Raw genomic sequence first — 16955 nt, 5'->3', positions numbered from 1 at the left:
GGGGGGACAGGACAGGGACACGCTGACACTTGGGGGGACAGGACAGGGACACGCTGACACTTGGGGGGACAGGACAGGGAATCGCTGACACTTGGGGGGACAGGACAGGGACACGCTGACACTTGGGGGGGACAGGACAGGGACACGCTGACACTTGGGGGGGACAGGGACACGCTGACACTTGGGGGGACAGGACAGGGACACGCTGACACTTGGGGGACAGGGACACGCTGACACTTGGGGGACAGGACAGGGACACGCTGACACTTGGGGGGACAGGACAGAGACACTCTGACACTTGGGGGACAGGACAGAGACACTCTGACACTTGGGGGGACAGGACAGGGACACGCTGACACTTGGGAGGACAGGACAGGGACACACTAACACTTGGGGGACAGGACAGGGACACACTAACACTTGGGGGACAGGACAGGGACACACTGACACTTGGGGGGACAGGACAGGGACACGCTGACACTTGGGGGGACAGGACAGGGACACGCTGACACTTGGGGGGACAGGACAGGGACACGCTGACACTTGGGGGACAGGGACACGCTGACACTTGGGGGACAGGACAGGGACACGCTGACACTTGGGGGGACAGGACAGAGACACTCTGACACTTGGGGGACAGGACAGAGACACACTGACACTTGGGGGGACAGGACAGGGACACGCTGACACTTGGGGGGACAGGACAGGGACACGCTGACACTTGGGGGGACAGGACAGGGACACGCTGACACTTGGGGGGACAGGACAGGGACACGCTGACACTTGGGGGGACAGGACAGGAACACGCTGACACTTGGGGGACAGGACAGGGACATGCTGACACTTGGGGGGACAGGACAGCATACCTCCCAATATTTGTGAAAGGGAAAGAGGGAGAAAACGCGTGCCGAGGCGATCCCCCTAAGCCACACCCCCAATCAGTCCCTGGCCACGCCCCAAATTTTAGCCATATTATAATAATAATATAAATCATCTCAATGAAAAAAATATATATATATCCTCATTGGGATTTGAACCTAGAACCTGCAGTGTCCATGTACAACAATGTCACAGTGCCCCAACCAACTGAGCTATGAGCTATGATATTCATGGATTACAATTTTGATAACTTACCCTGTGACTGCTACTGTTACACTGTGACACAGATTTAATGCCTTGGTATATAGGGAGGGATCTTCTCAGAGATTATTGTAATTATTGAGACTATTATTATTATTGAGATGATTATTATTATTTTTACTATAATTAATAATCGTCTCCATAATAATAAAAATAATAAAATTTATAATAATAGTCTCAATAATTACAATAATAACCTCTGAGAAGATCCCTCTCTATATATCAGTGCATTAGTCTGTGTCACAGTGTAAGTGGCAGATAACACTTCTTAGTTACCAAAAACCCTAGGAGAAGCAGTGACCATATATGGATAGAGATCTGAAGCTGATGACGTGGTCCCTGCTCTCCGCTAACCCGACACTTCTCTCAAAAGGATTCCCTGCATGATGTCTGGGGACACAGAGCCGGGACCTAGGGGGAAAATCAGTGACAATCTGACAGCTGCCCGTGACGCGGGGCAGAGGTAAGAAAAACGGGACTTTCCCAGCAAAATCGGGAAGGTTGGGAGCTATGGAACAGGGACACGCTGACAATTGTGGGAACAGGACAGGGACACGCTGACAATTGTGGGGACAGGACAGGGACACGCTGACAATTGTGGGGACAGGACAGGGACACGCTGACACTTGGGGGACAGGACAGGGACACGCTGACACTTGGGGGACAGGACAGGGACACGCTGACGCTTGGGGGCAGGACAGGGACATGCTGACACTTGGGGGACAGGACAGGGACATGCTGACACTTGGGGGACAGGACAGGGACACGCTGACACTTGGGGGGGGACAGGACAGGGACACGCTGACACTTGGGGGGGGACAGGACAGGGACACGCTGACACTTGGGGGACAGGACAAGGACACGCTGACACTTGGGGCACAGGACAGGGACACGCTGACACTTGGGGCACAGGACAGGGACACGCTGACACTTGGGGGACAGGACAGGGACACGCTGACACTTGGGGGACAGGGACACGCTGACACTTGGGGGGATAGGACAGGGACACGCTGACACTTGGGGGACAGGACAGGTACACGCTGACACTTGGGGGACAGGACAGGGACACGCTGACACATGGGGGACAGGACAGGGACACGCTGACACTTGGGGGACAGGATAGGGACACGCTGACACTTGGGGGACAGGACAGGGACACGCTGACACTTGGGGGACAGGACAGGTACACGCTGACACTTGGGGGACAGGATAGGGACACGCTGACACTTGGGGGGACAGGACAGGGACACGCTGACACTTGGGGGACAGGACAGGTACACGCTGACACTTGGGGGACAGGACAGAGACACGCTGACACTTGGGGGACAGGGCAGGGACACGCTGACACTTGGGGGGACAGGACAGGGACACGCTGACACTTGGGGGACAGGACAGGTACACGCTGACACTTGGGGGACAGGACAGGGACACGCTGACATTTGGGGGACAGGACAGGGACTCGCTGACACTTGGGGGGACAGGAAAGGGACGCAGTGACACTTGGGGGGACAGGAAAGGGACACGCTGACACTTGGGGGACAGGACAGGGACACGCTGACACTTGGGGGGACAGGGACACGCTGACACTTGTGGGGACAGGACAAGGACACGCTGACACTTGGGGGACAGGACAGGGACACGCTGACACTTGGGGGGACAGGACAGGGACACGCTGACACTTGGGGGGACAGGACAGGGACACGCTGACACTTGGGGGACAGGACAGGGACACGCTGACACTTGGGGGACAGGACAGGGACACGCTGACACTTGGGGGGACAGGACAGGGACACGCTGACACTTGGGGGACAGGACAGGTACACGCTGACACTTGGGGGACAGGACAGGGACACGCTGACACTTGGGGGACAGGACAGGGACACGCTGACACTTGGGGGACAGGACAGGGACACGCTGACACTTGGGGGACAGGGCAGGGACACGCTGACACTTGGGGGGACAGGACAGGGACACGCTGACACTTGGGGGAGAGGACAGGGACACGCTGACATTTGGGGGACAGGACAGGGACACGCTGACACTTGGGGGGACAGGAAAGGGACGCAGTGACACTTGGGGGGACAGGAAAGGGACACGCTGACACTTGGGGTACAGGACAGGGACACGCTGACACTTGGGGAGGGGGACAGGACAGGGACACGCTGACACTTGGGGGACAGGGCAGGGACACGCTGACACTTGGGGGACAGGGCAGGGACTCGCTGACACTTGGGGGACAGGACAGGGACACGCTGACACTTGGGAGGACAGGACAGGGACACGCTGACACTTGGGAGGACAGGACAGGGACACGCTGACACTTGGGAGGACAGGACAGGGACATGCTGACACTTGGGGGGACAGGACAGGGACATGCTGACACTTGGGGGACAGGAGAGGGACATGCTGACACTTGGGGGACAGGACAGGGACACGCTGACACTTGGGGGACAGGACAGGGACACGCTGACACTTGGGGGGCAAAGGACGGGGACACGCTGACACTTGGGGGGCACAGGACGGGGACACGCTGACACTTGGGGGGACAGGACGGGGACACGCTGACACTTGGGGGGACAGGGCGGGGACACGCTGACACTTGGGGGGAAAGGGCGGGGACACGCTGACACTTGGGGGACAGGGCGGGGACACGCTGACACTTGGGGGGACAGGACAGGGACACGCTGACACTTGGGGGGACAGGACAGGGACACGCTGACACTTGGGGGGACAGGACAGGGACACGCTGACACTTGGGGGGACAGGACAGGGATACGCTGACACTTGGGGGACAGGGCGGGGACACGCTGACACTTGGGGGGACAGGACAGGGACACGCTGACACTTGGGGGGACAGGACAGGGACACGCTGACACTTGGGGGGACAGGACAGGGACACGCTGACACTTGGGGGGACAGGACAGGGATACGCTGACACTTGGGGGGACAGGACAGAGACACGCTGACACTTGGGGGGACAGGATAATGATAGTTTCTGTTTTCTGTGTAGGACGTCTCCTGTTGATACCCTGGACCAATAAGGATCCATGATGGTGGCAGTATCCCATGAGTCTCTGGTCTTGGGTGGAGATGGTCTTGTGGTGTCTTTCCTTCTTCTACATGTTGCTGATGGTCGGGCTTCTGGCTGCGTATCCTCCTCGGCCTGATGAAGCTGTGGTGCTGTGCAGAGCTGGGATGTCGCTGCAATGTGAATGTGCAGGAGAAATATCGGAGGATAGAGGTCTCATTGATGGTCTCCTCTGCAGCGCTGAGGCCTCTTCATACTTTACACACAATGGACCAGCAGGGGGAGCTATATGTATAATGTGTTCAGATTAAAGGGATGGCCCCACTAATGACACTTATGTGTTAGTCATGGTCTTAAAGGTACTGTCTATGACATCGATGACCTCCATTTTTTTAAGGGTTTCCCGGTTTGTCCATTTTACAGCTCTGTCTGAATGTCATAAAATGGCCGCCCTATGCGCTGGGTCCTTTGACAGTCCAAGACACGCCCCTCAGGGTATATACCAGTGTTTAGTGGCCAAAAGATCCTTGATGATGTCATGACCATGTAATTAACTTGGGCAAGGAACCAAGTCACATGGTTTTGACATCATCAAACGGTCCTTTAGACCCCACAATGAACAAACGGAGGCAGCAACTTTGAAAACCAAATCATTTTTTTGGTGAACTGGAGGGTGACTGTAACTACCCTATTGGCATGTGAATAAGTAAACTTCTTCCTTGTGTTCAAAAGCTAATTTTTTTTGTCCACCTTTAACTTATTATTATATAAAAAATGAATTACAAAAAACAAAATTAAAAAAAGACTAAAATATGATCATCTGTCACGTTTTTCTCTTTAAATAGAGGAATTTACCTAACTTGGCACCCATTGTTATTGGGGTGGGCAGAAGACTGAACACTGATCAAAATTAGAGAACACTGCAAGTTACTGGTGATAATCTGCACCTGGTGCCAATTTCCTTAATTATCTGATAAAACCGATGTAACTGGCACCAAACTTTCCAGTTTTCTCTGACTGAAACCCTCCGGCAGCAGGTTGTCCAGATGAAGGCCATAGGGGATGACCCTATCAGCCAAAGTAAGAAAAGTTGGATGTTCCAAGTCTGTAATTTCTAGAATATCACATCTTTACGACATCACATACTCATTCTAGTCTCCCAATGAAAGTTGGTTGCACCAGTAAGACAAATACAAGAGAGGAAAGGATAATGTGGAGAATCTCCATGGGTAATCGTTTCAACACTGTAGCTGGAATCGCTGCAAGTTCAGCACTGAACAGGGTAAGGATCTGCCTCATCATAGAATGTCTCAAATTTTAGATCATTTTACTGATTAAAGCAAGTTTAATTTGTTTGCATCTAATGGGAAAAATTATATTCATCAACAAACTGGGGAAAGACTGAAGTCAGTGAAAGGTGGTGGAGGAAGTGTCATGGTTTGGGGAATGTTTTTTGCTTATAAGTGAATACAAGGTGTATCAGAACCCTCTTCAACAACACATGGTTCCCTTTGTGTTCTTCATCAGCCAACAATTTTCATGCAGGACATTACCCTTTTTGCTGTGTGACAGGGGGCAAAGCAGTTCCTTCAAACAGAAAACACTGAAACAATGAAATGTCCACGGCTCAGAGTCCTGATCTAAACCAATAGAAAACCTCTGGAAATTCCTTGGTGACACAGTTAAGACCAAGAAACGGACAACAGTCACAGAACTGTGGAAGAGACTGGAAGAAGATCCCAGCAGAGCCGGGTGAGAGACTTGTGATGTCCTGTGGCCGGTGCTGAAGTCAATCACAGCAAAGGCCTCTGCACTCCCCACTTATTGGTGGCTGCTGAGACCTTCAGAAAATCTTTCTATAGGTTACAGTCATTAGGTTTTTTGCAAAATAAAGATTTTATGTGGATACTTTGGTTATAGTGTAAAATACTGTTCTAGTGGCATGGTAACAGGGCCATATTTGCCCCTAAACATTGAGGGCACAGTCCTAATTTTAAAATAATTTTTTATGGCTGCTGGGACATGGAGGCGCCGCTGGTGACTCGGGGCAGGTGCTGTGACTATTGCCACTGTAGGGGAACAACTGTGATCTCTAGGGGAACAATAGAAAAAATGTGGAGGAGATGATGATAAAATTAAGTCAAGTTGAGTTCTGGCAAGAAGAAGCTGACATATCCTCCAGATAGAAGAAAAAGATGAAAGAGAATTTCTGACCAACTACGTCATTTGTAAGTTTTCGGATTAACACTAAAAGGACCCTGTCACCAGAGGCTGTTTTTAGTAGTAAAGTGTGATGTAAAATGTTTTTACAAAAAACGTATATAGTTAATGAAATAAATTGGATTAAACTATTCCTGGCTCCCTGCCATCTTTCAGCTTCAAGTCCCGGAGGAGTCCCCACCACTCAAGGTAATCACCAGCCTCCTTTTAAAGTGTCCAGTGGTGGGATTCTTACTTAATCATGACAGATTGATCTCCAGCCCTGTCCTCATCAGCCCCCGCACCTGTGTTACTGGAGACATCACTGACAATTATCCAATTATGTTTGCATACGCTAAAAATAGAAAAGAATTGTCTAACCCATCAAGTGGACCATCCATGGTCACCACTACCTCCATTTGAGCTTTTATGTAGGATAACTGATATGTGGTCTCTTGTTATATAAAAGGTTCGGAAGGTTAAAGATTTGATAACAATGAAAAATACAAATTTTGGAAAATGTTGTATTTGGAAAATGAAAATAAATGACAAAGTTGTCATTGTCAGTTCATTGTTCTATCTACACAAGCCACTAAGTGGTCTGGCTAAACCATTTGCCATTAATTGGTCAGGCTGGTTGCCCTTCTGATGTTGACCCTCCTCAAATGTTAGGGAGATTTAGATAATTTGGCCGATTTGATCTTTAAAGGGGTTGTCCGAGTTCTTGAAAAAAAAAAACTAAAAGTGGCCGGGAGAGGGCTGCTTAAAAAAAAATAAAGTCCTACTTACCTTCCGGTGCCGTCCGGTATCCAACGCTGCGGTCACTCCGGTCCGGGCGCCATGTAAACAAACATGGCTGCCCGAGCACGGCTGGACTCAGCTTCCGGCCGGACCCGACAACCTTCCGGCCCCCATACACAATGCTGTGTATAGGGACGGATAGGCGTGCCCGGCCACGGCCAACCGGAAGCTGCTGGATACCGGAGGGCACCGGAAGGTAAGTAGGACTTTATTTTTTTTAAGCAGCCCTCTCCCGGCCACTTTTAGTTTTTTTCAAGAACTCGGACAACCCCTTTAATGTCTGATCCATTTTCTCTGGAAGAGGACAGTTCAAAGAAAAAAACACAAAAGGAGTCGCCTACCGTGTATGGCCAGTTTTACACAAGGGTACAATTGCTTCATAAAAACCTTCATGCTAGGTTGTTTGGTGCTCAAACCAACCAATTGGGTTGCATTCTATGAAGCTTTGGTCAATAAGACCCTGGTTTCTTGAAGATGATGAACCCTTCACAAGAAGCAACGTTGACTAAACATTAACTTAGTCTGGTAAATATAACAAAGTGAAAAAAATAATCCAAGCAAAAGATGGCTGCCCAAAGGCCAAACTCATTGACAAGTCTCATTGACTTTTTGTAATCTTCTCAATTTAGCCCGATTCATACCAGACAGCGCAACTTGCTGACTTTAACCATCAACACTTTGATTCCCTTTGCACATTCAGTCCTTCATGTTAAGTAGAGGGAGAGCTAGCGGAAGGAGTTACGCTCTACAAGCTCCAACCAGACCCTCAGCTGTGACCCCCCACCATCCATAGTCCAGCAGATGCAGTGAGATACCAAGTCTCAAAGACATTAGTCACAGCCGACGATCTGATTGGAGTGTGTGTAGAGCTTGGCTTTACCCAATAGTTCTCCACCTTGTTATTCCTAGAATAAACTTTAACTTGCATAGAGGAAGAGATTTTTGTAGGATTATAAAGACACCTGTAGATCCATGAGGAGCCCAGTAAGGTACGGACAGTTGTTTGGGAGCTTACAGGTTCCTTTTCAAGGAAATCTACTATTGAAATCCGGCATGATAAACCAAGGACACTTAGGCCCTTTACAAACGAAAGTGTGGAAAAGTTATCAAAATGGCCGGCGTACGGCCCCATGCACTCCAATGGGCAATACGGCCATTCATGTACATCGCGTAATGTCCACCGTACCGTGAGCGGGACTTATCCGAATATAGAGCATGTCCTATTTTCCCTCATATTTCCGTTCCATACAGCTCATAGAAGTCAATGGGGACGTAGAAAATACAGGTTAAATATGTGCTGCATACAGTTGTGCACCATATGCTGCCGTATATACGTTCAGTTTCCATGGAGCCTTGGGCACGTGGGAGGAACTTATGTTCCTAGGATATGGTGCAATATATCCCTTATTTACTGCCAGAATACAGACTTGGGTTACATGCACACTGCCGTGGCCCGCCACACCGTAGCATGGTGGGCACACGGCAGCGCGGGGAGAGGAGGAGGAGGTGAGCGCAGCTCACCCCCGCCCCTCTCCATAGGAACATATGGGCCACGGCGCCGTAATACGGGAAAAGATAGGACACGCTGCACCGTACCGCTCCCGTATGGCGCTGTGAGCCCATAGAAGTGTATGGGGGACGTATATCGGCCGTATATACGTACCCCATAAATGTGTGTGAATGCAGCCTTATATACAGAACAGAAAAGACCATACGGTCATGTGCATGAGGCTTTACTCGTAGATACAGGCACCGTGATTGTGGTGATGGCCTTCTTCCTTCTAAAATCAACTTTTAAAATTATTGTGAAGAGCCAGAAGCTACAGAACAGCCTGTGAAGCTACAGAACCAAGGGGCTATGGTAATGCCCTGTACAGCCCTTCTGGCTCATTAGCATAATTCTAAAAGTTGATATTAGAAGGCAGGAGGCCATGGATAACAAATATAAGAAGGTTACCAGAGTCCCGATGCCGGGATCTATGGGTAAGTGCCCCTGGTTTATCCATGCTTGATTCTGATCGTAAATTTTCTTTAAGTATCACTACTCAAGATATCAAGACAGAAAATCCCACCTTACATGACTAACCGCATAATGCACTTATAAAATTTCTTCTGGCAGGGAGAGTCTTTCCATACATTGAAAGATTTTATTGTGGCATTTTAGGGCAAATTCAAAATGTGACAATTTTTTGGGAAAAAAAAAAAAACACACACAGTAACCAATTGTAGTAAAAACATCAGTCCCATCAGACGTCATCTCTAGCATCTCAGCAAAAAGTCACGGTTCAAGGACAATGGAGAAGTAGAGATTTGTTCTCATGACTTATCACAGTAATGATCCGATTGTGGTTTTGGTCTTTCTCAGACCTCATATGTTCAGGGTTAAAATTTAAGGTATGTGAAAATTTTAGAATTTTATCCCCCAGGGAATTCATATTTTATGGACTTGAGTTTAACATTCAAAAATTGGTTCTTAACCTTGTTGATCTTGGGAGTGGTCCACTTTGGACATTTCTCGGGTCCCTACTTCCTGGTTTCTCAATGTAGACCGTAAATTTGTGTACCGAGGGGGGTAAATAGGAGATCATATTATGGGCCCCTAGGAGCCCCTTATCCCACTGCCAAGTCTGATATAAGCCATCCCATAAAGGGATTTCTGGGAATCATGGAAAACTGGGGTAAACAATAAATAAAAAAAAAAAAATGAACTAGTTGCCCTACACCCGCTCCTGGTTAGTCTCATGGCAGTCTATGATTAATGAAGGCTAGAAGGGCCAGTGACCTCAGCGGACCATGGGATGTAAGTATCAAGATCAGAAGACCACTAGAACGGAGTAAGCACACTACTTTTTTTTACTTGGTCATCCCTACCTTGACCCATTAGCAGCTTTCCAGGAAGGGTGAGGGGCCAACCATCTTTATAGAGCCCAGACCTAAGGCCCATAGTAGCCATGACCTGTCCCTGGCTCGAGGAGGTCGCCAGTAGAAATTAGCAGAGCTTTTTTTCGTTTGTCAAAAGGCCTAAAATTTGTGACAATTATGGACCCAGGCATCATCAAAACCAGTGGGATCAGAATGTCCAATTTCGTTGTCGCCCCTCTAAGCAGGGTTCAATATATTTTAAAGTCCTTGGAGAAGAAACATGGTCCCGCCACTGGTCATCACTACCCAAAAATCCCATTGTCAGTATAACAATTTGTATGAATCAGATTTATAAGATAAATCTAAAAATAAAATTGACTAAATATATATATATATACTGTATAATTGAAAAAAAAAAAAAAAAAAAAAAAAAAATATGAATTGTACTTAAAAGGAACCAGTCACCACTACCGGAGAAGCTTCTAGATGAGGTTTCTTTCATTGCCCAGCTTAGTGACATCATCCAGAAAATCAACTTTGAAGTGAGATGTAAGTTAAATGTTTAAAGTCAGGGAGGCGGAGAGTTCAACACTGAAGTCAAGCTTTCCCTGCCTCTAAACACCTCCTCCATGTAGTTGACATCATTCACCAGAGTTTTGTAGATCTGATCAATGTCATCCCTGAACACAGAATCATCTTTACTGTAATTGATGGTCCTAAGGCAGGGAAAGCTTGACTACAGTGTTAAAGTCTCCTCCTACTTGACTTCATAAAAACGATTTACATCTCACTTCAAAGTTGATTTTCTGGATGATGCCACCTCACTGGGCCATGAAAGAAACATCATCTAGAAGCTGTTCAGCTGCTTGACAACATACCGGTAGTGGTTTATTAGGCCAATTTCTGATCACAAGTTCCCTGTAAAACAATATGTCCCCCAAAAATGAAATCTGAGCCCTTACATTACCTCCTTTTGGCTAAAATTTAATACATTTTTGTTTTTAAACCGTGCCAAAAATAAAATAAAAATTTTTTCTGGACCCTTTTTAAAAAATTTTTATATAAATATGTAAACAGCAATATTTTGAAGAGCGATCCTATGGGCATCTACCACATTCAGGACAATGTAATAATCCATTAGTTTAAAATTTTGGAAGTATCTTAATGTTGCGTTTGGGTTACATTTTGTAACGCAATAGGCTGCAGGGAAAGTCTTGGCCACTGAAACCGTTGCGATCAGGAACATGGACCTCAGGTTTTGTATCGTTTACATGCTAAAATGTTGGATACTGGCTTTAAATCACACACCTACAATGACCTTCGCCGTTGGAAGGCCACGTTTCCACTGAAACAAATGCAAATCCGGAACAAGTATGCAAATATAAAACACATGGTCCATGTTCTCGTGTTTCAGTTGAAACCCAATCAGGCCAAACCCTTCCCAACAGCCTTTTGTATGGAGTTTCAAAACGTAAAAACAAAAACATATGTCTTATTGTGTCCTAAAATGTTTGGCCAGGAATTTCTATTGATCAATAGTAAAGTGGTGGGTGGTCGACACTCAGTCTTGTACTAATCAACTGTGGAGACACGGAGCCAGAAGTAGTTGCGATGGGAAGCCACCAACAGAAACTTCCGGGCCAGTCTCGATTGCTTCAAGTATGCCCGCCGTACAGTATCGGCATCGGGGAGAGGAGGAGGGGGAAAGCGATGCTCCACCCCTCTCCATAGAGTAACATTGGGCCCGACGCCGTATTCCGTCGAAAGATAGGACATGTCCCATCTTTCTACGGGCAGCGGAACGGTACGGTGCGGCACCATACCGCTCCCGGTGCGGGGCCATGAGGCCATTGCGGTGTATGGGGAACCTATATATGTCAGCCATATATACGTCCCCCATACGTTCGTGTGAATGTAGCCTTAGACATGTGTTTGGTGCTCAGTGGGAAGTAAAAAACAGCCAGAACTAAGACCATCCTCTCACACATCGATTTACTCGTTTGTCAACAAATAAGTTAGGTAGTGTAAAAACAACTTTATTTTTTTTTTCCATTATTTTTTACGTCCTTCAGTAGTGAGAAGCTAGAAATGTTAAAGTCCGTTTTATATTAAAAGTGAGACATCACAATGGGGGGGGGGGGGAACAAAACTGTAAAATGTTTCTGTAAACACCACATCCTACGGCCTCTCCTCGGATAGAGGGAGGGTCTCATGAAGAAAACTGAAGCGGGAAAAAAAAATAAAAAATGTGATATTTCATAAAAAATATTTTTTTTTAAAATTATTTCTTGCCACCCACCCAACCAAAAAAAAAAAAAAAAAAAAAAAAACGGCAGCAGAACAAAACGTTGCAACATCACGCAAAAAAAAAATGATTGTGTCGGCATAAATAGGCGAGCCAATCAGATGGGTCTAGAGACTGTAAACGAGATGATGACGCCGTTAGTGCATTTTCTTAGTGTTAGCGAGTTGATCCAGACACGCGGTATTGGAATGTAACAGTTGGTAATTTCCTGGTTGGCACCCAATAAAATATTTTTTTTAAAAACAGCAAAAATGGTGCATAGAATAAAAAAAAAAATTAAAAAATTGTAGAAAGTGTGGGACTTACTATGAAGGTGAATTTACATCTCAAGCCACAATGGAAATACATTTTTGTAATTAAAAAAAAAAAAAAAAAAAATTGATATCCTGCCTAGATATGTACGAGAAATTTACAGATTTGAAGTCTCTATTTTGTACAAATTAGAAATATTTTTTTGAAAACAACAAAAAGACAGTGCCACAGTTTAGTGGTTTTTAACCAAACTTGCCCAGACTTATAAAAACATTTATGTCAACGAGAAAACATTTTTTTTTTGCCAAACGTCACATCGGTCTCTCTATAAAGAATAATTGTCTGGAGTGAGCACACAGAAGGTTTCTTTATTTCCACCAAAGTATCCTCTGGAGCATTCAAGACTTCAAAAAAGTTGAAGGTAGACCTCGTGTGGACAGCACCAGAAAATCCGGAGAATAGAAAAAGTATCGACCGATAGCCCTTTGTTTTGGCACCAAACATTTGTATCCGTTTATGGCCTTCGCTGGTGAAGATGGTCGTGAAGAGGTCCTGTAGTAACTCTAGAGTAGGTCTCTTTTTGTTTCGAATTCTCAGCTGATGCAAACAGTAGTAGATCTCTATTATTGCCAAGGTGGAAAAATTAATGCCGGACCAGAGATCAGCTCTATGGTAAGAGTCATTTTGCCCCCCCCCCCCCGGTAGCTGGAAGATTAGGGTCGAAATTCCCTTTATAAATTGGAAGCAATGAGATTCCACGTAGGTCGTTACACTGTGATGGGCAATAACCGAATCAATGCTACCAGTAGTTCCTGTTTGGTGCATACCCAAGGAAGGCATGTTGAGGTTTTTGCAAAAAAAAAAAAAAAACAATAAAAAAGTCAACTTTTAAAAGTTCACAATAAGCCACCACAGACGAAAGAAGACGATGTACAAAAAGTTGTGGCCGTCTTTGCTTTGCATCCCCTTCCATCTGGGTGAAGGTCCATACATTTCAAACTGAGGTCTCTGACTGAAGCCTCATTACAAATTTATGTGATTTGGGGTCCACAAATTCTTCCGAGAGCTTAAAGAAGGGTATCTTTTTGGTGCTGACCACCAGGCTGAAATCTTGACGCTTTAGAACAAAAACAACACCGTCTTTCAATCCATTGGTGACTGGTTCCTCGCTGACCAAAGTCCACTGTTTAGCCAGCCAGCGGTCTTTGTGATACTGGATAGTTGGTCCTGGACCCAAGTACCTTTCCAGAAAAGCCTACACAGGAAACAAAAACAAAGGACGTAAAAAGATGAACCAATAAGAACGGAAGCGTATTGTGGACACGTCAAGTATCAGTGGTCAACATTGGGTTCAAAGCGGGTCAACATATGCCCGGACTGTCTAGTCTCCTTATAGGGAAGTCTACCTGTTGACCTGGCACTCAAACATGAAATGAGAAGAACCAAAAGATGGTAAACTATCAAACATATTCTATGTAACCCCCAGTACCCTAGGCAGATTTGGATCGAATGTTTTTGATAGCACCAACCCCCAGGAAATACTTGGCCCTTGTAACCTCAAAATTAGGTTGTTTTTTGAAGGTCTTCCAAGACCTATTATTGCATTACAGCCTGGGCCGTGAAAGCCCCTTTAAAAAAAAATCATGGAAACAGGTAGACCCCTTGTTGGCCATGATGCCACCACAAGAGACTCCCGAGGCTTGTAGACCACTTGTTGGCCATGATGCCACCACAAGAGACTCCCGAGGCTTGTAGACCACTTGTTGGCCATGATGCCACCACAAGAGACTCCCGAGGCTTGTAGACCACTTGTTGGCCATGATGCCACCACAAGAGACTCCCGAGGCTTGTAGATCTTGTAGATGTAAGACAGCCAGCCAAGAAGAAGCGTTAAATATTCAGCAGATGGATAAAATAATTCAGGCAAGCAAACTTTACCATAACCTAATGGAGGAAACATAAGCTAAGTGTTGACTATCTAAGGAACGCTTGTTTTTTAAAAGGTCTCCAAGCTTTTATGAAAGGCTTCGGGGTGTGATCCACACATCTGCTCAGCGTACGACAAAGACTTCTGCAGAGAGCCCATCATCAAATATGGATGAAAGACGTGAATATTTAATAAAATGTGAGCGCTAGGTACACTAAAGCCTGCCCGCGTGAAACCGATAGCCTTGTCATCCTACGGGAGACTACACTTGTGGTTCATACGAGTGAGCACTAGGGGGCACTGTCGTATCTTAAAGGGGAAAAAAAAAATATATCGGATTACATGTGGAAAATTTACAGCTAAACGGGGACTGGATTTAAGCTGCAGTTTAACAAGTTGTCCTACACGAGCTTAACACCTCTGCGGGAAATGTTTCACAGGTCATATCAGGAGTAAATAGCGTGGCATCCGGTAACACAAGCACCAGACCCCCCCAATAGGAAACACAACTCCCAAGACTCAAGATTAAATTGTCAACTGCAGTCAATGATATCCAGAACAGTAGCAGGACGATACAAGATTTGGGGATTTTCAACACCCTCTGGTATCTACAATGTCCAATGGTCTGGAATAACAAATAGGTCCAAAAATGTAGGAATCCAAATGACTCCAACTCGTAGAGGCCAAACCAAGTTTGATTGGATTGTTAAGTTATGGGGAAAGGGAAGCTTTAATTACACAAGGGATCTCCTGTAGATGGCACAGAACTAATTTCGAGAGGTTTATGGGATCCATTGTACCAGAACGTGCCACAGAAGTCCCATGATGAGGATGCCACCAAATTAACTTGACCTACGCAGACATAAGTAATTTAAAGTTCTCCACTAACCTTTGGGGTCATGTCGTGGGTGATGCAGAACTCGAGGTGTTGTAGGATGCTCTCCATGGTGTGGTATGGCTGTTGTTTCGTTGTCCGGAGATACTTCTGCATAGCTCTGGCCATTGAGGCAAAGATGGCCTGAGCTGCCTCCCTGGGGTCCATGATCTCGCGTGGGTTTTTCTGGTCCTCTTCCTGTAACCTCTTGATGTGAGTGAAAGCTTCTTCAACAGCGACAACCAACCTAGAGATGGCAAAGCCAACCATGTAAGAAAAGATACTTGCACAACAATATATCATGGACATTGGAGCTCAAGTCATGCTCTCTCATTTTGGTGGTGTAGGAAATCCACGTCAAGTGTCAAGTCCTTCAAGTGTAAAAGTTATCCGCATCATGACTGGGCTTTTACTAAAAGGCATCCTCCAAAATTGGACTATACATTAAGCATGTTTAAATACCCTACCTAGAAACCAACATTTGGCATCCCATTTGCTTGTTGCACTCTTTTCTTGGGTCTGTCCTACAAAGTGTCTGACGACTTCTTCAAGGAAGTTGTTCAGAAGTCATAGACACATTGTGGGGTATTTATCAGGGCTTCCGCACCATGCCAGTAGCGTAGAAGTAATCACAAATGAAAGCTGATTATTTTCACCTTTCCATCACCTCCATGCCGGGGAGGGGAGGGGGGGGGTTCCATTTTCTGCAGCCGGGAAATTTTTATACGTGAAAATTCGTCAGCTGCGTTTATTTCTACGACAGGCAAGGGTTGGTATAGAAATAAATGCTGCGCAGGCACCAACCAGCTACATCAAGAGGCTGGAGCCTCGGTGCTGGATGCTTGGCGGGGTTATCATATGCTGGCGCTAACCGCCATCCCCTCCACTGTCTTGGCCCAGGACAGTAAAGGTAGCCTGTCCGTGACAAATAGCATTACGGATAAACAGAGTGCCCATTTTAAGACAGACCTAAGTGGGGAGCCAAACAAGGTAACTGAAGTACCAAGAGCAGAATGAAGTTAAAGGGGTTGTCCGAGAGTAATGAAATAAAACTAAAGGTGGCCGGAGGGGGCTGCTTAAAAAAAAAATAAAGATCTACTTACCGTCCAGTGCCCTCAAGTGTCCCGCGCTGCTGTCGCTCCGGTTCGGGCGCCATGTAAACAAACATGGCCGCTGGAGCAGTGCAGGACTCGGCATCCGGCCATGCCTACCCGTCCCTATTCACAGCATTGTGAATGCGGGCTGGAAGGTTATTTGGTCCATCTGGAAGCGGAGTCCTGCGCTGCTCCGGCGGCCATATTTGTTTACATGGCGCCCGGACCGGAGCGACAGCAGCGCGGGACAGCGGAGGGCACCGGAAGGTAAGTAGATCTTTATTTATTTAAGCAGCCCCCTCCGGCCACCTTTATTTTTTTTGTTTTTCATTACTCTCGGACAACCCCATTTAAATGTTGACTGCAACAGTCAAGTTTTAATCTTTTGGTAGGGGAAGTTGTTGTAAAATGCTCCTCTCTGCCAACTCTTCCACTCCGTCAACCCCCATTTTAGTAACAACTTGTAAAAATTA

The 16955-nt window shown here is 46.6% G+C and overlaps 2 protein-coding genes across 3 annotated transcripts in view; one reads left to right on the top strand and one right to left on the bottom strand.

The window, feature by feature from the left end:
- Window positions 1-4501, top strand: part of LOC140068657 (SLAM family member 5-like) — a 37462-nt gene extending 32961 nt beyond the window's left edge. Inside the window, exons 5-6 of the mRNA XM_072114041.1 lie at window positions 1514-1603; window positions 4151-4501. Coding sequence (XP_071970142.1) covers window positions 1514-1603; window positions 4151-4181 — 121 coding nt within the window. The 3' untranslated portion in view covers window positions 4182-4501. The remainder of the gene's footprint in view (window positions 1-1513; window positions 1604-4150) is intronic.
- Window positions 4502-11948: 7447 nt separating this feature from the next.
- VANGL2 (VANGL planar cell polarity protein 2) overlaps window positions 11949-16955 on the bottom strand; it is a 67667-nt gene continuing 62660 nt past the window's right edge. For both annotated transcript variants that reach the window (XM_072114854.1, XM_072114855.1), the window contains exons 8-9: window positions 15404-15635; window positions 11949-13842 (exon numbers count right to left, since the gene is read on the bottom strand). In XM_072114854.1, coding sequence (XP_071970955.1) covers window positions 13582-13842; window positions 15404-15635 — 493 coding nt within the window. In that variant the 3' untranslated portion in view covers window positions 11949-13581. The remainder of the gene's footprint in view (window positions 13843-15403; window positions 15636-16955) is intronic.

Source organism: Engystomops pustulosus, chromosome 7 (genome assembly GCF_040894005.1).
Source record: "Engystomops pustulosus chromosome 7, aEngPut4.maternal, whole genome shotgun sequence".
NCBI classification, from domain to species: Eukaryota; Metazoa; Chordata; class Amphibia; order Anura; family Leptodactylidae; genus Engystomops; species Engystomops pustulosus.
Note: the sequence above shows the minus strand (reverse complement) of the source record. Positions and strands in the feature narration are given on the sequence as shown.